This window comes from Gekko japonicus, unplaced genomic scaffold (genome assembly GCF_001447785.1).
Source record: "Gekko japonicus isolate JY-2015 unplaced genomic scaffold, Gekko_japonicus_V1.1 scaffold458, whole genome shotgun sequence".
In the NCBI taxonomy this organism is placed as follows: Eukaryota; Metazoa; Chordata; class Lepidosauria; order Squamata; family Gekkonidae; genus Gekko; species Gekko japonicus.
Genome location: NW_015176465.1, coordinates 54973 through 77108, shown reverse-complemented (window position 1 = coordinate 77108; position 22136 = coordinate 54973). Strand labels below are relative to the sequence as shown.

General features: G+C 46.7%; 1 protein-coding gene across 1 annotated transcript; it reads left to right on the top strand.

The window, feature by feature from the left end:
* Window positions 1–18357, top strand: SRD5A1 (steroid-5-alpha-reductase, alpha polypeptide 1 (3-oxo-5 alpha-steroid delta 4-dehydrogenase alpha 1)). The gene is made up of 5 exons (XM_015427083.1): window positions 1–351; window positions 10309–10475; window positions 12861–12962; window positions 15517–15667; window positions 17643–18357. The coding sequence occupies exons 1-5, from the start codon at window positions 2–4 to the stop codon at window positions 17707–17709; spliced, it is 837 nt and encodes a 278-aa protein (XP_015282569.1). The 5' UTR covers window position 1; the 3' UTR covers window positions 17710–18357.
* The last annotated feature ends 3779 nt before the right edge of the window (window positions 18358–22136 follow it).

The following is a 22136-nucleotide window of genomic DNA, read 5'->3' as shown; positions in this document are numbered from 1 at the left end:
GATGGAGGCGTCGTGGTCGTCCTCGTCCTCCTTGGCGGCGCCGTGGTCTCCGGCTTTCTGGCGGCGCCTGTCCGGGCCGGAGGAGGCGCGGGCGCTGGAGCTGCTGAGCTACGGGCTGGCGGGCTGCATGGCGGCGGCGGCGGTGCTGGGGCGCACCGTCCGCGTCCCCTACGGGCGCTACTCCTCGGCGCTGCTGGGCGGCTCGGCGCCGGCCCGCCTGGCCTGGGCGGTGCAGGAGGCGCCCGCCTTCCTCCTCCCGCTCCTCCTCGTCCTCCGCAGCGACGGCGCCCAGCTCCACCGCTGGCCCAACCGCCTCCTCCTCGCCCTCTTCCTCGCCCACTACGCCTACAGGTGCGCCCGACGGGATGGAGGGGACATGGGGACGGGGGGCTTCCTCTGGATCGCCCAGCGCGGAGGGTTAGGGTGGCGGCGCTCCGGTCCCCGGCCGGGCAGGTAAGGAGCTGCGGCAGCGGCACCTTCTGTCCGGGAGCCACCTGGGAAGGCACTCCTTTGGAGCAGCCATGCACCTTTTGTTATGAGGTTATTAAGAAGCTGAACTGCAGGCTGTGGAAGGTCGGTCGTTCAGCAGTTCGAGACCCGGGTGCCGCAAGATGGAGTGAGCTCCCGTCTCTAGCTCCAGCTCCTGCCAACCTAGCAGTTCGAAAGCAAGAAATGGCAAGTAGATAAAGAGGGACCACTTTGGTGGGAAGGTAACAGCGTTCCGTGTGCCTTGGTGTTTAGTCATGCTGGCCTCATGACCACGGAAACGTCTTCGGACAGCGCTGGCTCTTCGGCTTGGAAACGGAGATGAGCACCGCAACCCTAGAGTCGGATTCGACTGGCTTTCGAGCAAGGGAGACCTTTACCTTTACTTTAATACAACTAATATCATAAAAACTTAAAATTGAGATGTTAAAATTGAGAGCTTATTTATGATTGGAGAGAAACAAAGGGGAAATGACACACACACACACACACACCCGGTTTATACTGTCGTTTTTATACTGGCGTTGACAAAGGAAATTTTCGAAACATGTCAGGCAGCTGAGATTCGGTTACAGCCACAGAGCGCTGGGTCTTCGGCTTGGAAACGGAGATGAGCACCGCAACCCTAGAGTCGGACTCGACTGGCTTTCGAGCAAGGGAAACCTTTACCTTTACTATCCAGGGTTGCCAGCAATGTTCCCTCTAAGCTGTGGGGTCTTGTGAGCAAAAATTCGACTCGGTGAGCGACTGGCATCAAAGTGGTGAGCGAGCAGTTTGGCCGCTGCATCAATTAGTTTGCTCCAGAGAGCCCTCCTTCCTGAGCTAAGAGAAAAACGTGTGAGCCGGAGGCTAAAAAACTGTGAGCTAGCTCACTCTCACTCAGCTTAGAGGGAACAGTGGTTGCCAGCAGTGTACCCTCTAAGCTGAGTGAGTGTGAGCTAGCTCACAGTTTTTTAGCCTCCGGCTCACACGTTTTTGTCTTCGCTCAGGAAAAGTAGCTCCAGAGCAAACTAATTTATGCACTAGCCAAATCGCTCGCTCACAACTTACATGCAAGTAGCTCATAAAGTAGAATTTTTGCTCACAGGACTCCATAGCTTAGAGGGAACATTGGTTGCCAGCAGTGTTCCCTCTAAGCTGAGTGAGTGTGAGCTAGCTCACCGTTTTTGAGCCTCTGGCTCACATATCTTTGTCTCCACTCAGGAAGGAGGGCTCCAGAGCAAACGAATTGATGCAGCAGCCCAATCGCTCACTCACCACTTTAATGCCAGTCGGTCACCAAGTAGAATTTTGGCTCACAAGACTCCACAGCTGAGAGGGAACATTGGTTGCCAGCTTGGTCGGGAAATACCTGGAGATTTGGGGGGGGTGGAGCCTGAGGAAGGAGGGCAGGGTTTGGGGGACTTGGGGTAGAGGGAGGCCAGCCCCCAAGTAGGGCCTGTGGACGCCCCCTGTGCCCGGAATGACAGGTCGTGACCGATGCTCCCTCTAAGCTTGGGGAGTCTTGTGAGCACACATCCTACTTGGTGAGCTACTGGGATTAAAGTGGCAAGCCAGCGGTTCGGCTCCTGCAGAAAATTAGTTTGCTCCGGAGCCCTCCCTTCCCGAGCTGAGATGGAAATGGGTGCGCTGGAAGGCTAAAAAACGGTGAGCCGGCTCACACTGACTCGGCTTAGAGGGAACACTGGTCATTACAGACCTACAGAGCTCAGTTCCCCTGGAGACAAATGGGTGCTTCGGAGGGTAGACTCGTGGCATTGCACCCCACTGAGGTCCTGGCCTCCCCAGACTCCACCCCCGAAGCTCCAGGGGTTTCACAACCTGGGGTTGGTAATTCTGTGCCTCCAATTTCCCACTGGGGTGCGCGCAGCCCTCCTGGGGTATCGTGCCATAAAATCCACCTTCCAAAGCAGCCATTTCCTCCAACTGAACTGATCTCTGTCAGCTGGGGTGCAGCAGTAACCCCCGAAAGATGTGCAGCCACCCCCTGGACATGTAAACCAAAGATGAGACATACCCTGCTAACCAGGGCTATTTTTGGGCAGGAACGCACAGGAACGGAGTTCCGGCTGGCTCCCGAGTTGGCCACGCCCAGCAGGAACTCATTAGCATAATAAGCCACACCCAACAGCAGGAACTCATTAGGATTGGCTACATTAGGGGTGTGTGGCCTAACATGCAAAGGAGTTCCTGCTACAAAAAAGGCCCTGGGTTTTGACAACAAACAAGGTAAACAGAATAAGAAGGGAAAGGTGGGTGTGGCTGGATGACCACACTTCTGGTAACATGGGGGTGCGGCCTAATGTGCTAATCAGCTGTGCTGTCAGGGGTGTGGCCTAATAGGCTAATGAGTTCCTGCTGTTGGGTGTGGCCTATTATGCTAATGAGTTCCTGCTGGGCTTTTTCTACAAAAAGAACCCTGGATGAGACACACCGTGCTAACTTACGTTACGAATTCTCTATTGTTGTAAAACGGACATGAAATATAGCTTCACTAAACTTAAAGATACTTATACATCCAATGCATAATCCTCCTGGGTGTATAACAAACTGTTTTGAAAGCATCAATACAACTGAGAAGAACTTGTGTAATTTCTTCCTCCGAAGACGCCTCTGTGGCTTGACCGCAGTTGTGGCTGCAAGCTCTTCTGGAACCGAATCCCAGCTGGCTGACGCATTTCGGAAATTTTCTTCGTCAAAGCCAGTATAAAAACGACAAACATAATAAATATCATATAAATACATTTACCTCTACGTTCAAGTGAGTCCCCAGACCTAGCAAATCCAATACTTAACGCAGCTTGTATTTCTCTAAAGAGTCACCCAACTTTCACAGCAACCGCCTGCAGACTTGGTTCTGACTTGTGGCGTGTCTTTCAGGTGTAAAGACCGCATAGGCTGTGTGTTCAATTATTATACTAAAAAGTGCTGGGTCCGGAGTTACAACCGTAACAACGTACATCCAGTTTTACAGCAGAGTTGAAGTCCTGGGAATACATTCTGTTGAAAGTTATAAGAAGCAACTTACGTAAATGTAGGGGTTCTACAAGATTCCTTCTTGTCTCCAAAGACAAGGGGAGGGGGAGGAGCCGTGGTTCAGTGGCGGAGCCTCTGCTTGGCATGCAGAGGGTCCCAGGTTCAATCCGCGGCATCTCCAGTTAAAAGGACCAGGCGGTAGATGATGGGAAAGACCTCTGCCTGAGACCCTGGAGAGCCGCTGCCAGTCTGAGTAGACAGATACTGACTTGGTGGACCAAGGGTCTGATTTAATATAAGGCCGCTTCATGTGATCATGTGATGTTTAATATCTACATAAAATCGACAGCTGGGATGTTGGGATGGATATCTTTCCCTGTGGTCCTGAGACCAGGCACTACTTTTCCTTTTCGTGGGAAGCAATGAAGGGTCTAACTCAGTCTCTAGAGTCGGAGATCGATTGGAAGAGGGTGAACAAACCGAAAAGTAATCCTGATAAGAAAGAGGTCGTGCTGATGGTGTTCTGAGTTGTTCCCTAGATCATCTAGAGATTATTTATGTTTTATTATTGGAGTTTACATGTCATCAGTGTAGCTCGCTCTCTCACACACACAAACACATTTTCATCTAATACTAGGAATGCTGTGGACAATTTAAGTCGTTGGTTTGTGTCCTGAGCGCTACCGTAGGACAGTGGTGGCGAACCTATGGCACGGGTGCCAGAGGTGGCACTCAGAGCCCTCTCTGTGGGCACGCGTGCCATCGCCCCAGCCAGGTCCAGACCGTCATTAAAGTGTCGCATTCTCTGTCAAATAATTTTAAGTCAATGAAAGCATTTGGGATTGCTTTCCTTACTTTGTTTGGATCATCTTAAGTTAATGTATGAGTGGTTTTTTCTAAAGTAAAACCTCAGTATTCAGGTTCAATTGCCATGTTGGCACTTTGCGATAAATAAGTGGGTTTTGGGTCGCAGTTTGGGCACTCGGTCTCTAAAAGTTTCGCTATCATTGCCGTAGGACTTGTCAGACTCTACAAGTGTGACAGTTTTCCTCAGACTCTATAGGTGTTAAATTGCTTAACATCACTGTGCCTTTATTTATATTTTTCCCCCCAGTGATGGACAGAAATATCACAAACCAGGCTTTCTACCACACTGTTTACACACACACGTACCTAGAAATTTCATTGTTGCACCTAGTACTTTCAGCAGTGATTTGTGCTGCGCGAACTGCAGGGGCTGCCTATTGAATTCCGGATCCATTTCAAGGTGCTGGTGCTTACCTTTAGAGCCCTATACGGCCAGGGGCCGGCATACCTACGAGACCGCCTCTCCCCATACGAGGCCCAGAGGACGCAGGTCCACAGATCAACATCTGTTAGTGGTTCCGGGCACCAGGGACATCCGGTTAGCCTCGACCAGGACCAGGGAATGAGCTCCCGTGTGAGATCAGGGCCCTGCGGGACTTATTGCAGTTCCGCAGCGCCCCCCCCCCCTTCCCCCCCCCCCCCCAAGCTTCTCTGGCCCTAGGTTTTCTACCCAGCTTTTTCTGGCTAGTTGTCCACCAGTGGCTGGATTCTGATTGGTCATCTGAGTACTGCTAGAGTTAGCGTGGTATTTTAGGATATTGTATGGTATTTTATGTGTAAATTGTTATTTTAATATTGCTCTCATTGTATTATTTAACTGTTAGACAACGCCCTGAGCCCATCTAGGGAGGGTGGTATATAAATCTAATTAAATAAATAAATAAAGTAAGGAGGTTTTGATTAAGGTGACGGCCAGGGCTGCCCCCCATTTTTGTATTTATATTACAGCGCATTTATTTATTTATTTATTTATTATATTTATACCCTGCCCACAAGGGTCGTTTCGTAGAAAAAGAGCTAGGGGGACTCATTAGCATAACTCATTAGCATATGCCACACCCCCTGACATCACCAGAAGTGTGTCATAAGGCCACACCCCCTGACATCACCGGAAGTGTGTCGTAAGGCCACACAACCCTGCCCCCAACGGTCCTGGCCACCACCGCCGGCCTTGCAGCTCCACTGCCGAGCCCCATGAGAGGCCCGGCGGTGGACCTGCAAGGCCGGCGGGAGTGCAAGGAAGCCCCGCGAAGGCCCTCCCTGGCCCCAGGCAGGCAGGGGTGGGGAGAGGCAGGGAGGAAGCAACTTACCCTCCCTCTTCTCCTGCCTCCTCCTGGCTGAATGTAATGACCTCTGCCTGCCCATCCTGCAAACAGGCTCAGGGCTTGAACAAAATTACAAGAAACCGTGCAGGGCAGAAGGTGGCTCACATTCTTGGTTTTCTAATAGGTTTGGTGGTAGCAATAATTAGAAAACATTGTCATTAAAGTAAAAACCCTGAAGCCTGAATAACGAGTCTGGCACCTAAACGTTTTGGCTGACTCCTAGAGCAAAAGCAAATTTGTCGAGGCCTTTACTTTACTTTCTTCTTGGCAAAAGAGACGGGGGGGGGGGGAATGGCATTTGTCCATTGGAATTACAGAGGCCAACAGTCTTCCTTTAATCTCTCCAACATCAAGCAAGAAGTGCAGGTCCCTTATAAGGCAGAAAGTAAAGGAATTCCTTGATAGTCATTGTACTAACAATTCTGGAGGTAAATGCTGGTAGGCCAAAGGTCACGTAGCAAGCCTCCATAGTAGAGTGGGGATTCGAAGCAGGATTTCCCAAATCCTAGTACGGCACGGTAAGCACTACACCATGCTGACTCTATATACTCAATACACTACCGTTGATTGAGCCAAACCTCCTTTTTCATGCTTTCCGTGTCAGTAACGGTGCCTGAATTAACCAGTTAAAACTGCCCCCAGTTGGTTCATAGTTTCCCCAGTATCAGAGAATAATGACATAGGAGCTTGCAAGTGGGCAAAGAACAACTTTATTCTAAATGAATAAACTTTTAAAAATTGTCCATCATTATTGTTGGTGTCCAAAGACGACTCCTTGCTTTCAGGGCAGTCATCCGATAGAGGAAATGGACCTCAAAACTATAAACAAACTGATAAGCATTAAAAATATTATTATATTAATCACCGTGTCTTCAATATTATCAACTTTGTCAGAGGAGTTCAAGTAAATGCTTTAAACAAAGTTTACAAGGAAAAAAATGTATGTGCCCAAATTTCAATAATTTAATGAAATATATAGATGTGACCAGTGTTCCCTCTAAGCTGAGTTAGTGTGAGCTAGCTCACAGTTTTCTAGCCTACAGCTCACACATTTTTGTCTCAGCTCAGGAAGGACGGCTCCAGAGCAAACGAAATTATGCAGTAGACAAATCGCTCGCTCACAACTTTAATGCCAGTAACCCACCAAGTAGAATTTTTGCTCACAAGACTCCACAGCTTAGAGGGAACATTGGATGTGACATATATAATACTCAAAACAAATTTTCCCGTGGCACAAACATGGACAGATAGAAATTCACAGGTAAAGTGTATCACAGGTGGAAATTCACAGGTGGAGTTTTTCCATAAACAATATACAATAATAAAAATGCACCTGCATTTGTTTCTTGTTTACATATATTGCTGTGCCACTGCCTTTCATCTTGTATCTTAAGCATAGTTTAAACATTTGTTGTTGTTGTTGTTCAGTCGCACAGTCGAGTCTGACTCTCCGCAATCCCATGGACCCCATCACGCCATGCCCTCCTGTCTTCGCCGTCCTCCGGAGTTTGCTCAATCTCATGTTCGTTGCATCGATAACACTGTCTAACCATCTCACCCTTTGCCGTCCCCGTCTTCTTTGACCTTCAGTCTTTCCCAGCATCAGGGCCTTCTTCTTCAGTGAGTGCTCCCTTCTCATTGGGTGACCAAAGTCTTTGAGCTTCAGTCTCATTATCTGGCCTTCCAGGGAACAGTCAGGGTTGATTTCCTTTAGGATTGACTGATTTGATCTCCTTGCAGTCCAAGGGACTCTCAAGAGTCTTCTCCAACACCATAATTCGAAAGCATCTATTCTTTGGCACTTGGCCTTTGGCGAGGTTTACACAGCATAGTTGGCTTGGAATAATATTGAAGACACTGAGATTAATATAATAATAATATTATTAAAGCTTATCAGTTTGTTTACAGTTTTGATGGTTTGTTCTCGGCGTTTTTCTTTCTTTGCTCAACCTTCAGGTAGGGCCTGGTGTTCTCCTGGAATTTCAGGAGATTCTCTCGGTGCCCCCCCCCCCCCCCCAACTCCCCATCCTCACCAAACTCCACCCCCCCCCAGCAGTGCCTCCAAATCTCCCAAGAATTTCCCAAGCCAGAAGTGACAGGCAGCCCTGCAAGACAGCAGTGATATCCTGCTCACTTTCCCCACCCAACTGGGCAGCCTCACACAAGGAAGCATCGCCTCACCGCCAGCCCCCTCCCCATCTCATTGCAATATTTCAACCATGGTAACTGCTATCATCATTGAATTATTGAAGGATTATCAAAGTCATATGCATAAAACAGCTTTGAGCACTTGAGATGGACTTCATGCATATTGGTTTGGATCCCCCAGAATATTTTCCCATTGCACAAGAAGTATGCAATAATCATGTTAGCACCAGTGTTCCCTCTAAGCTGAGTTAGTGTGAGCTAGCTCACAGTTTTTTAGCCTCTGGCTCACACATTTTTGTCCTAGCTCTGGAAGGACGGCTCCAGAGCAAACTCATTTATGCAGTGGCCAAATTGCTCGCTCACAACTTTAATGCCAGTAGCTCATAAAGTAGAATTTTTGCTCACGGGACTCCATCACTTAGAGGGAGCATTGGTTAGCACCTTGCAGTAAGTTAAACAGCGTATCCTAAACTAGATCCAGGTGGGGAGGCGTGTTGGTCCGAAGCCGCAGAACAAAGTTTGAGTCCACTGGCACCTTTGAGACCCACAAAGTTTTATTCAAGGTGTGAGCGTTCATGTGCATGCACACTTCCTCAGATACATTGAAATGGAAGTTACCAGTCCATACCTATAGGAAGAGGGTGAACAGTAAATACAACATAATGATGATGTTTTAACAGATGCAAATTTGCTGTTCACCTTCTGCTATAGGTGTGGACTGTCAATTTCCAATTCAATGTATCGAAGGAGGTGTGCGTGCACATGAAAGTTCATACGCTGAATAAAAGTCCATTGGTCTTCAGTCCCACTGGACTCAAAATTTGCTTGTATACTGAACTGTTTTTCAACTTGCGTAAGACATTGTGCAAGCAATTTCTGGGCATTAAGATACAGGGAGGAGAGTACTAGGTTTTGCATATCTTTCATCCGTGTTCCCACTTGTGCATCACTGTATCCAGGCCATTATTATTAAGCCTCATTTCAATAAAGGGAGCTGCTTAGAATTGCATCTGACACATATTTCTCAATTTGTTTTGACTTAGGGTATTAAAGCGTGTGAAGTTGTTCTCATAGTTTTAAAATCTGTGTGTGGGAGTGGGTGCCGTTCAGTGGAAGAGCCTCTGCTTGGCATGCAGAAGGTCCAGTTTCAATCTCCAGTACGTCCAGATAAGAGGATTGGATGATAGGTGATGTGAAAGACCTCCGCCCGAGACCTCGGGAAGCTGTTGCCAGTCTTGAGTAGACTTTGAATCAATGCCAACGGCCGTATTAGCTGGCCGCTATAGTAGAACACCCAAGGAACAGCGCTGTTGTATTTGTGGCTCTTCTGTTATTGAGGATCTTCCCCATTATATCCTTGAATGCTCAATGTATACCCAACCTAGGCTAAAATTTCTCTCTGGTATTTTATCAGTTTTAAGCTCTTATTCAGACCCTGAGAAGACTGTATATTTGTTAGCTGATTCCAATGTCAATGTATCCTATAGAATGGCTCTATTTGCCTTGGCTGCAAAGAAAATACGGGCCAACGCTGTTCTTAGGGGTACTAGTTAATATTGATCTTAGTGGGTATGCTGTGATTTAATTAACTGTTCATCATAGACGTAATCTTCATGGGGGTGGCGGGGCGTTAGCCCCTGCCGAAATTTTCAGGAAGGTGCTCAGCCTCCCCCGGGAGCCACCCTTGCTCCTAGCAAAGCAATGCCTCTGGCCCAGCCCCAGCCCCAGCCCTCCCTCCCCCGGGAAATTGGAAAGTCTAGACCCTTGCTGTTCATAACTTCGGTTTTATGGTTTTATAATATTTTAGACTGTATTTTATACAATTATCTATGTTTTATGGTATTTTTTCTCTGTTTTTGGTTTGTAATGGCCTATGGCTAAATACAATAAAACCCTTCTCTCTCTACATAGAGTAGACAATAATGACCTTCATGGACCAAGAATGTGATTCAGTGTGAGGCTGCCTGTGTGTATAAAATATGTGTTTTACTTAAATGTATCAGAACACATACAGATACTAAAATAAGCCATATGCCAACAGGTAATCAGTAGTCACTTTGTTATTTGGAAGATAATTCCAAGAATTATTCATATTTCTTGGTGAATTTTTGTCCCTTTCACATTAGATCTCAATTGTACAGCCAGTTTTGTGATTGTTAATCTATCCCAGAGCTTACAAAAGCATTCTTGTTTAGCAAAGTTCGCTTTTTAAAGCCCTTTGCAATATTGGGCATCGTTCCGCATGCTCACAGCAGCTATTCTACATAAAACTAAACCTTGTAAATTTGCAGGAATTTGGTGGTGAGTAAAATTGTGCAACTCCCTCCCCCAATCTAGTGGAAGCTTGTTCCAAGCACATTGTTAATAGTAGTTTTAACTATGTTTCAGGATATAATATCTCCACTGCACAACCGCCCCATAGCTGGGACTGTTAAATCACTGTCGTATATATCTGTAATATTCAGCCATGCCAACATGAAAACCTTACCTTTTGTCTTCATTCTAGGGCATTCGTCTTCCCTTTCTTAATTCGTGGAGGAAAGCCAACACCGATCATTACTTGTGCACTAGCCTTTGTCTTCTGCTGTTGTAATGGATACTTGCAAGGCCGGAGTTTGAGTAACTACGCAGAATACCCAACGAGCTGGTTGAAAGAGCCGTGTTTCATTCTAGGTGAATTTACGTCAAGTATGAAGTGGGTTACAGGTTCTCAAGGAGGCCCGTAGCTGGGATTTTTTTAAGTTGGGGGGCATTTAAATTTCTTAGGGGGCACTGGCTAATTGAATTAAAGGAATACCCGGCTCCTTCCCCGGATCCGCCGCTGCTCAGGGGCTCTGGGCTGGATGGGAAATCGTGGGGCCTAGCCCCGAGATGCTGCACTGTAGTAATAATAATAATAATACCTTTTGATTTATTGATCGCTCAATCCGGCAGAGCTGCTGGCTCTGAGCGATTTACAGTTACACGGTTTCACACAAGGGACTAACAGTTTCATAGGGGTAAGGGAGGACAACATATAATTCTTTAAATCGCACACATTTTGCAGCCAACGGGGATTTTTGTTCAGCTGTAGGCTTCAGATGTGTTTTGGAGGCATTCACTTTTCGGCTTGGCTTGATGACGTTGGTTCTTCCTTGGCTGCTTTGAAACGTAGCGCCGCACTGCCACCGCCTGGCCAGATTGGCCCATTACAGGCTTCTTAATGCCGAAGAGGTCTTTTTATCAGGCTTCCGAGCTTACGAGTTGGACATTCCGTTTCGCTAACACCTCCCCTACGAGGGTTTAGTGTGCCCACCCTCTCTAAGGAGTGGTACCCATTTGATCTACTTGCCGAAGCTTTCGAACTGCTGGGTGGACGGCGAGCTGGGGACAAGGCTGGTAGCTCGCACCAGCGCAGGCTAGAACTGACAGCAACTCTGCTCAGTTCAGATGTTAACCATAGGATAAATCCTCTGTGCCACCGCTCCCCTCCCAGCTACGGACCTGTTCTCAAGTATGTGTCACAGTGGGTTCTCTTCAGGTTACATTGCTCTTCTGAATTCTGTCCATAGCCATGTTGTATTGTGCTACAGTGGAAAAGCTTTGCACTCTCCTTTCAGGCTGAGATGCCACCTTCTGTCCAGCCGAACCTGAACGCATCCCCCTTCCAATCAAAAAAGCAACCCCTATAGAAGGAAAATGCACACACACACACACACACACGTTGCTGAAGTTTCTGAACTGTTGTGGTCAATCTTCCCTCTAAGCTGTGGAGTCTTGTGAGCAGAAATTCTACTTTGTGAGCTACCGGCATTAAAGCTGTGAGCGAGTGACTTGGCTACCGCATACGAGTCAAGTTGGAGAAATACTGGCTTTCAGGCATGACACGCCTTGTTGTTCAGTCGCAGAGTCGAGTCCGACTCTTCGCGACCCCATGGACTAGATCCCTCCTGTCTTCCGCTGTCCTCTGAAGTTTGCTCAATTTCATGTTCGTTGCATCTATGACACTGTCTAACCATCTCATCCTTTGCCATCTCCGTCTTCTTTGACCTTCAATCTTTCCCAGCATCAGGGTCTTCTCCAGTGAGTGCTCCCTTCTCATTTGGTGGCCAAAGTATTTGAGCTTCAGTTTCATTATCTGGCCTTCCAGGGAACAGTCAGGGTTGATTTCTTTTAGGATTGACTGATTTGATCTTCTTGCAGTCCAAGGGACTCTCAAGCCGGAAGCTAAAAAACTATGAGCTAGCTCACACTAACTCAGCTTAGAGGGAACACTGGTTATGGTTGTTTGTTCTGAGCAGACACCAGCAACCAGCGATTGATGACAGGGACAGAGGGCACAGTGAAGCAGCAGTTAGCACCATTAGACCAGGGACAGCCGGTGGGTGTGCTCTTGAAAGTCCGTGCACCAGAGAGCGGTTGCACCAGAGCATGCAGCAGGGTTGAAGAAGTAAGGGCCATTCTCCCTTTGAAAATACAAGAGCCGGAGGTTATCGGGCTTTGTTTTAAGAATGGATCGGACATCTTATGCTGTCTGGTAGCACTATTTTTATATTTTGTAATCCACCTTGAATCTCAGAAAGGCAGCCTATAAACAAGTGAATTAAAATACCTTGTTTGTTTATTCAGGTTTTCGCACTGTCTCCGTTGATCTTAATGTTTCCCTTTTAGTCTTTGAGATCGGAAAATGACGATTTTAAGCTGACGTTTCAGCTCGGTGTGCTCCTTTAGTGCTGAATGCGTTCACCCGCTTCGGGAGAGGGGATCAAAGTGTAATACAAGCCTCCTCCGAGACTTGATCACACCAATCTCAACTCTCTCTTGGGTCTTGATGCCTGCCCGTCATTCCCCCTGCCTGGGGGAAGCAGCGTTGGACCATAATACAGTCCAAACTGCTGTAAGGAACCACCGTCCACCCTGAGCATTTACAGGGTGCGTCAAATCGCCATTTTACCCCGACCGGAAGCCCGAAGAAATTGGAGGCACGAAGGCATATTACCAGTTGTGTACTTAGCAGATTTATTTTCTTGTGTAAAATGTATCTTTTTTTCAACCAGGATTTTAATGTTGTTACCGCAGGTATTGCAGGGTGGATTGGCGGCCTACTGATTAATATACATTCGGATAATATTTTAATAAATCTCAGGAAACCAGGAGAGACAGGCTACAAAATACCGAGAGGTGAGTAATGTCCTATAGAAACCTGGCATCACCCATGCTTCATAGAAATTTAGCAAATCTTGCATGCCAACATGCTGATTAGATAGGTGCTGCTCATATATTTACAATGGGTTCCTGGCCTCATACACATCTTACTTTTATAATATAACTTGCATATTAAAATGGGTAACGGCCCTTTCTGTTTGCAAGGTTCATTTATTTGTTTGGTTGCCTAGAGAACTTGCTCTGTTTTATAGCCGCTAGAGACCCTACGGCTGCATGCAGTCTTGCACCCAGATACATAGGCCCACGTCCCATTTCTTTCCATGGGACTGAAGGATGTGTTAACTCTGGCAACCTAATTTTATTATTTAGGCTAGGTTGCAAGCCAAGGTGGTTTATTCTGTGTTCAGGCAGCAGTAGCCAGCCTATAACACTCAAAAGAAATACAAATGCAGAAACTGCAAGTCTTCAGCAACTTTAGGGAAGGGCCGTGGCTCAGCGGGAGAGCATCTGCTTCGCATGCAGGAGGTCCCAGGTTCAGTCCTTGGAATCTCCAGCTAAAAAGATCAGGTCGTTGGTGATGTGAGAGACCTCTGCCTGAGACACCGGAGAGCCACTGCCAGTCTGTGTAGACACTGATCTGAGGCAGCTGTATATGTTCAGGTGTTCAACTGTTGTGATCTGCTTCATAGTATACTCACAACAGTACATGGAAAACACCAAGCAATAGGCAGCAACTTTATGGCTGCAATACTGGCAGTGTAATACTGGAAACCCATCCCTTTTTTTCCCCTCTTGTAAATAATGACTTGTAAATAAGGAGCTGCGGTGGCTCAAGTGGTTAAGACGCTGAACTGCAGGCTGTGGAAGGTCGGTAGTTCAGCAGTTTGAGACCCAGGGTGCCGCATGACGGAGTGAGCTCCTGTCTCTAGTTCCTGCTCCTGCCAACCTAGCAGTTCCAAAGCAAGAAATTGCAAGTAGATAAATAGGTACCGATTCGGTGGAAAGGTCACAGCGTCCCGTGCGCCTTGGTGTTTAGTCATGCCGGCCGCATGACCACGGAAACGTCTTCGGACAGCGCTGGCTCTTCGGCTTGGAAACGGAGAAGGGCACCGCAACCCTAGAGTCGGACTCGACTGGCTTTCGAGCAAGGGAAACCTTTACTAAATAATGACACTGGAGGGTTGCAGGCAGAGGAAACCCTGCCTGGTTCCCGCAGTCTGAAGCCCAGTGGGATGAGGAGGGCTTTGTGAGAAATTGCAAGAGATGAGGCGGTGCTTCTGAGGGAGCTGGCCAAATCCCCTTCCAAGCCTGAACATTCCTGCAGTCAATATTTCGGTATGACACACAATTGAGGTGTGGGGGTATCCATACTGCACAAGTCATCCAGCACGGGGATGTTGCTGTGTCTTCTCAAACACTGCTTGGCCAACCATGTCGGTGGGCAAGGTGTTTGACGGCAATGGCCACGGGCGCCCATTCTCCCCCATTTTCTTCCCGAGTGCAGGATGTGCAGGAGAGAAACCACCAGGGCTATTTGTGGGCAGGAACGCACAGGAACGGAGTTCCGGCTGGCTTCAGAGCTGGCCACGCCCACTACAGCCAAAACCTCTGCGTGCCTGGCTACAGAGGGAAGGCCTGGAGAGCGGACCCCCCTCCAGTGACTCTGAGGCGGGCAGGCCGGGGGGGGGCTGGAAGGATCAGGGAGGCATTTAAATGCCTCCCTGTGCCTTCCCCGGCCTGTCCAAGGGTTGGCTTGCCCGGGCGCCCCGCAGCCGTGGGAGTGGCCCGGGCAAAGCCAAAGGAAGGCACGGGGTGTGTGGCCTAATATGCTAATGCGTTCCTGCTGTTGGGTGTGACCTATTATGCTAATGAGTTCCTGCTGGGCTTTTTCTACAAAAAAAGCCCTGGAAACCACCATCGTTCCTTGTCTGCATCGGTGGCCCAGTGCGCCCATTTCCTCCAGGAGAACTGATCTCTGTAGTCTGGAGATGAGCTGTAATTCCAGGGGATCCCAAGGTCCCACCTGGAGGCTGGCATCCCTAATCCAGACTAAATATTCCAGTGGCAGAATGGACATTTTCCATGTCCCCCCCCCCTCCCACTGTAGCTCACTGTTCTCCATGAAATGCTGCTCCTGGGGGATGCGGGACCCTAAGGAATGACACAAGGGGGGGGGGGTCTGCAGCAAGAAGAAAATCAGCAGAAATTGCCAATTTAGTTTGGAGCAATAAACTTGGTCAATGCTTGAGACAGACCTTTGAAAGTAAACAAAATCAGATAATTTTCCATCTGAGTCACTATTTCTTGACTAAACGTCAGCCTATGGCCTGATTTCTTAAGACTTCTGTGAAGGCTATTAAAGGCTTTTGTCTTCCCAAGAGATGCCGCCAGGCATAGTTGGAAACGCCACAGTTTGATTTAATATAACATTCAGGTGGTTAGATGCAACTTGGAAGCCATAACTTCGGGAACTGGGGTTTCAAAGAACTCCAGAGGCTTCCCTGTTTGGGAGCAAAGCTATACCAGATTGACTTGCTAAGTTGTCACACAACCATTGTTTGTTGTTTAGGAGGAGTGTTTGAATATGTCAGCGGAGCAAACTTCTTTGGAGAGATCATCGAATGGTCTGGGTTTGCTCTCGCTTGTTGTACGGTGGAAAGTGCCGTTTTTGCCTTCAGCACGTTTCTGATCTTGAGTACCCGAGCGCAGCAGCATCACCAGTAAGTGTTCAGTTTTTTCTACAGTTTCTGTCATGCATTTTGAGCTGAACTGATAAGATGTTCTCTTAAATTCTGTAGATATCTGTGATCAAACCCATTTTGATTGTCCTGCCTTGCTTGGCTTAGCTAGTTTATATTCATAATCCAGATTTCTAAAGAATGGAAACCCCTGACAAAGAGAAGCGAAATACTAAACATATCGCTCAGTTTTAGAACTCCTGTTTATTGCCTTTCTGCTCAAATTATCTTTCATATACAGTAAAGGGGTGGTTCTTAAATTGTTTTGACATAGGAAACACTTCTAAACGTACTGTACTTTTCTGGATCCTTTCCTACATTTACTGAACTTTTCATAGCCTTCTCTAAATTTATTGAACGATTGCAAAAAAATAACTTTGTGCAACATAAAACGCGCAAATCCATTAACACAGAATAAGTCTGTATTTTATTTTTCGTGCATGGCGTTTATACATATAAATAGATTCAGGTGGGTAGCCGTGTTGTTCTAAAGCAATAGGACAACGTCTGAGTCCAGGGGCACCTTTAAGGCCAACGAAGTTTAATTCTGGGGATAAGCTTTGTGCATGCACACAAAAGCTTCTACCCAGAATTAAACTTTGTTGGTCTTAAAGGCGCCACTGGACTGATACATGTATTTATAACATTGCCAGGCAACAGGCTGTAGTTCATGGCCATTTCACGCATTAGGCAAGAGGCAAACCCAAATTAGTTATTGACCCTCCTCTGCCCTGTTGGCCCTGTGGCCCACCTGCAAGAGAGTCATGACCCACTTTGGGGTCCTGACCAATGTTCCCTCTAAGCTGTGGAGTCTTGTGAGCAAAAATTCTACTTTGTGAGCTACCGGCATTAAAGTTGTGAGCGAGCGATTTGGCTGCTGCATACATTAGTCTGCTCTGGAGCCATCCTTCCTGAGCTAGGACAAAAATGTGTGAGCCGGAGGCTAAAAAACTGTGAGCTAGCTCACACTAACTCAGCTTAGAGGGAACACTGGTCCTGACCTATAGTTTGGGAATCACCACTCAGTACTTCGTCAGCCTTATGTGAACATTCAAAAATGAGAGTTCATGCACAAGTTTTTATATGTCTGCCTAACTAGAATTTATCTTCATTGCTTCTGGGGTTCAAATGTTGGAGAACATCAGCTTTTATAAAAGCAAATTCTCAGCAGTATGCCTGGGATGATACTCTAAAGTATGAGAACCAGAAGGGAAACATGAATACATTTGCACAGCTGAAAATTCTCCATGCGGGTAGTACTTTCTCAACACCCAGGTGAATATTCAACATTGCTGCAGGGGTTATAATAAAGTACAATGCATAAGAGAAACATTGCTGCAGGGGTTATAATAAAGTACAATGCATAAGAGAAACAATTTTTATCTGCTTACTGAACTATTTGGGCATGTAAGTGAATCACTTTTTAGGTTTTCTCTCTTATAAAGCAAGACAGTTATTAAAGTGGATGTTGGTGATCACACACACACACTGCTTTCACTCAGGCACCAGGACAAAACACATCTTTTTATCCAGAAGTTAAATTAGGTCTTTTCCCAGCTTTTTAAATGGTCTGCTTCTGTTTTATGGATAGTTGTTATGCTATTTATGTCCAATGGCTTGTTTTTTAATGGCTTGTTTTTATATCGTAGCATTGGCTTAATTGTAAACTGCTTCAAGCGGGACTCTGAAGAGGAAGCATAAATAAATAAGTCTCTCCTTCAGCTTGGGGAATTATGTACCGTCAAAGTTCTAATATGAATTCAGAATATTTTTGCTGTCACCAAGGCACTTAAGAAATATAAGCTGTGGAATCTTATTAAATTACTAGCAGAAGCGCAAGAACAAATTGTCCCGTGTCACATGTGGACATTAGCCCAACTATATAAAATCCTCTTTCTAGCTATATTAAAAATGGAGCCAAGTCATATAGCTCACGTTTTCTTTTCTTCTTCTTCAGGTGGTACCTTGAAAAGTTTGAAAACTACCCACAATCCAGGAAGATTGTGATCCCATTTGTGTACTAAGTGCTTCCTAATGTTCTCGGCTAATTCTGAATAATTTCTCTTTCGGAGTGGCAGCTGTTCTGAACAATAAATGTTGGCTAATGGGTTCTTCTGCAATTCTGGTGCTCCAGGGGAACTCTTATTAATGCAGAGGTTCTGTCAAAGGATGTCACAACAACATGTCCGGTTGGCCATTGTTTACTTGAAACTCCCTATTGACAAAGTCTTGGTTGGTGAACCTAATAAAGTTTCAGGAACCCACACTCCATACACCCACACTCCATACACCCAGGGGTGCATGGCATCATTTATTTGCTGGTGACCATTGGTCGTGGGGAGGGATTTAGACTTGCAGCACAAGATACAGATTAAAATGTAAAATCAGCTACACGTTTCACACTGTAAAACAACCAGTTATAAAATCATCAGAAGGTGGGCTGGCCTTAACATCATTAGATAAGATGGTTTCCGCTAACCACAGTAAATTTATTTCTCATTTTTGTGCTGCCAAGGGAGTGACGAAAGGGGTTTGTGTCCTTCAGCAAAAAGAAGAGTTTCCCATAGCCTTCCCTATGTTAGGTGTACCCCCTAGAAATTCTCTTCAATATCTTTATGAACCTACCTCAGATTTAACATTTCCTCACCGGCTATATCCTGTGTAACCCCCCCCCCCCCCCCCCCGCCACACCTGTTACATTGGATGGTTTACACACAGTGGGGCCTTTTCAATAGTGGGACTGACTGTACAATACCCATCCTGCAAATGGTTGCTTGGTTCCCCTCTGTGGCCTTTAGATGGCAAATGAAGATGGAAGTTAACTAGAGTAGCCAACCTCCAGGTGGGGCCTTGAGATATCCCAGAATTAGAACTGATTTTGAGGCAACGGAGATCAGCTTCCCTGAAAATAATGGCTGCTTTGGAGGGTGAAGTCAGTAGCGTTGTACTCCGTCCCCAAATCCCTCAGGTTCCACCTCCAAAATCACCAGGTATTTTCCTGTTGGATATTCTAACTGCATGCAAGAGGACCTGGGAGGGAAAGGGTTAAGAGAATCGGGTACACTTGGCAGTTGGCTTCACACTCTCATTGGTTAGATGCGTTGCTTGTCTCTCTTTCCTGGGCTTGGGCGCTGTAGCAAGTTAACCTTTTTGAAGTTAATCTGTTCACAATAAGCTAAATGTACCTACATGAATATGCCATGTAAGATGTGCTTCTATTTTTGTAAGTAAAATTTCTTTCTCTTGTTACCGTTGGAGTCAGATCATCTTTGTGACTGGTTTGAACAGCATTTTCTCCTTGAGTGGGAAAAGTGGAGGATCGAGGATACTGCGTAAAGCTTCTCTGCTTCAGAGTCAAATGATTTTTTTTTTTTACATTTCCCATCCCAGAGTTGGCAATGCTAACTATTTCATAGAGCATTTGGGATGTTATTTTTAGCTGCAGCTAGTCTGGATGTTTTATTATCGCCTGTTCTTAATTGCTCATGGGCTCTTTTATACATTTTCTTTGTTGTGCTGTCTTGATTTTATTGTTGTTTTAAAAATACTGTAAGCTACCTTGGGGTGAGGGCTGCTACCAATGTTCCCTCTAAGCTGTGGAGTCTTGTGAGCAAAAATTCTACTTTCTGTGCTACTGGCATTAAAGTTGTGAGCGAGCGATTTGGCTGCTGCATACATTCGTCTGCTCTGGAGCCATCCTTCCTGAGCTAAGACAAAAATGTGTGAGCTGGAGGCTAAAAAACTGAGCCAGCTCACACTAACTCAGCTTAGAGGGAACACTGGTTGCTACCCTTGGGGCTACGTGGAGTCTTGGGTTACAACCAGGGCTATTTTTGGGCAGGAACGCACAGGAACGGAGTTCCGGCTGGCTCCCAAGTTGGCCACGCCCAGCAGGAACTCATTAGCATAATAGGCCACACCCAACAGCAGAAACTCATTAGGATTGGCTACATTAGGGGTGTGTGGCCTAACATGCAAAGGAGTTCCTGCTACAAAAAAAGGCCCTGGGTTTTGACAACACACAAGGTAAACAGAATAACAAGCAAAAGGTGGGTGTGGCTGGATGACCACACTTCTGGTAACGTGGGTGCGGCCTAATGTGCTAATGAGCTGTGCTGTCTGGTGTGGCCCAATATGCTAATGCGTTCCTGCTGTTGGGTGTGGCCTATTATGCTAATGAGTTCCTGCTGGGATTTTTCTACAAAAAGAGCCCTGCGAGTCTCAACTTTTATGCTCGTAGATTTTTTGGCTCACAAAGTAGAATTTTTGCCCACAAGAGGATAGTTTAGAGGGAACATTGGAAGTGCAAAGGTGGGGGGTACCCAATGGGAGGTCTGGCACAGGGGTGTGTGTGTGTGGAGAGTTGGCAAACCAAGATGAGGGGCAGGCACAGCAAGAGCAGCTGATGATGTTAAACCGGGGGGGGGGGGGGTGGGATGCCCAGAGGTGCAGACGTCGAGGACCCTAGGGTCCAAAATGCAAATGGGTAGATCTACCAGGAGGTCTAGCACAGAAGGGGGGGGGTGGAGAGTTGGAAAGCCAAGACAAGAGACAGTCACAGCAAGGGCAGCTGATGATGTTAAGCGCATGGGGGGAGTGCCCAAAGGCATGGAAGTTGAGGATCCTAGAGAACAAAGTGTAAAGGGGGGGGGGAAATCCCATTAAGGACAAGTGTGAGTCCTCAGCCAATGAATCCACTGGCTGAGCCCCTCTGCTCGGCTCCAGCAGAAGGACGGGTGCCTCAGAGCCCTGAGTAAGTACTAAACACTCCCAACCCCACTGTTTTCACAGCTGCCTGTCTCTCTCTGCCTAACTCCCTGCGACAAAGTAAAAACAGCTACGTGTGAGCTGGGGGGTATTCTGCCGCTTGGAGATCAGGTGCGGGCAGCCCCCGCTAGAAAAACAGCATTTAAAGGGTTCCCTTCAAATATACATAACTTCAGTCATCCAGGCTGCAAAATGGAGTTCTAGAGAAGATACCCAGCGGAGCAGTGGAAAGGGAGAGGGCAGGCAAGTGGCCGAGGGCTGCCAATGTCCGGGGAGCTGGGCAAACAAAAAAAGAGCACGGGAGAGATTGTGTAAACCAAAGATGAGACACACCGTGCTGACTTGCGTCACAAATTCTCTATTGTTATATAATAAAAATGAAATATAGCTTCACTAAACTTAAAGATCCAATGCATAACCCTCCTGGGTATATAACTTAAATCCAATCAATGCAAAACCCTCCTGGGTATATAAGAAATAAGCTATTTTAAAAGCATAAATACAGCCTCTGTGGCTGTAACGGAATCTCAGCTGGCTGACATGTTTCGAAAATTTCCTTTGTCAACGCCAGTATAAAAACGACAGTATAAACCGGGGGGGGGGGTCATTTCCCCTTTGTTTCTCTCCAATCATAAATAAGCTCTCAATTTTAACATCTATGATATTAGTTGTATTAAAGTAAAGGTAAAGGTTCCCTTGCTCGAAAGCCAGTCTAGGGTTGCGGTGCTCATCTCCGTTTCCAAGCCGAAGAGCCAGCGCTGTCCGAAGACGTTTCCGTGGTCATGTGGCCGGCATGACTAAACACCAAGGCACACGGAACGCTTTTACCTTCCCACTGAAGTGGTCCCTATTTATCTACTTGCAATTTCTTGCTTTCGAACTGCTAGGTTGGCAGGAGCTGGGGCCAGAGACGGGAGCTCACTCCGTCATGCGGCACACTCGGGTCTCGAACTGCTGAACTACCGACCTTCCACAGCCTGCAGTTCAGCGTCTTAACCACTTGAGCCACCGCAGCTCCTTTTATTAGGTGTATTAGAGTATTGCATATTTTGTATATTTTGTTCTGGTTAATTAATAACATTTATATATTTTTTAAAAAACCAGTATAAAAACTTTAAAATGTAGAGGTAAATGTATTTTGTGCCTGGTTTAATGGCCCTCGATATAAAGCAGCTTTGTGCTTTCATGCATGTCCTTCCTTGTCGCCGGGCGGTGTACATGGCTCTTCTTCCTGCATTGATTTTATCCTCACAACAATCTAATTACTGCATTACACTGGCTTTCGGCTTACTCTTCCAGGTACCACAAGATTCTTGGTTGTTGTTGACACCTTCCTTTGTAAGCAGGAGTCTTATGGCACCTCAACAACGAAAGCCCTGTACATGTGACTGTTCTGCACACAGACTGAATGCACGGAGGCAGCGTCCATGCCTATGCAACTTCCCCATGATCAGGAACACTACCTTGTGAATGCTGCCAATCATAGGGAGCGGAAGATAGTTTGAGTTCAGGGGCACCTTTAAGACCAACAAAGTTTTATTCAAAGTATAAGCTTACCTGTGCATGCACACTTCTTCAGATACAGTGAAACAAAACCTTTAACCATTACATATAGGTGGTGGTGGGGGGTTAGTTGCCAGGAAGGGTTAGTTAAAATCAGGATGCATAAGTAACTGGGCAATTA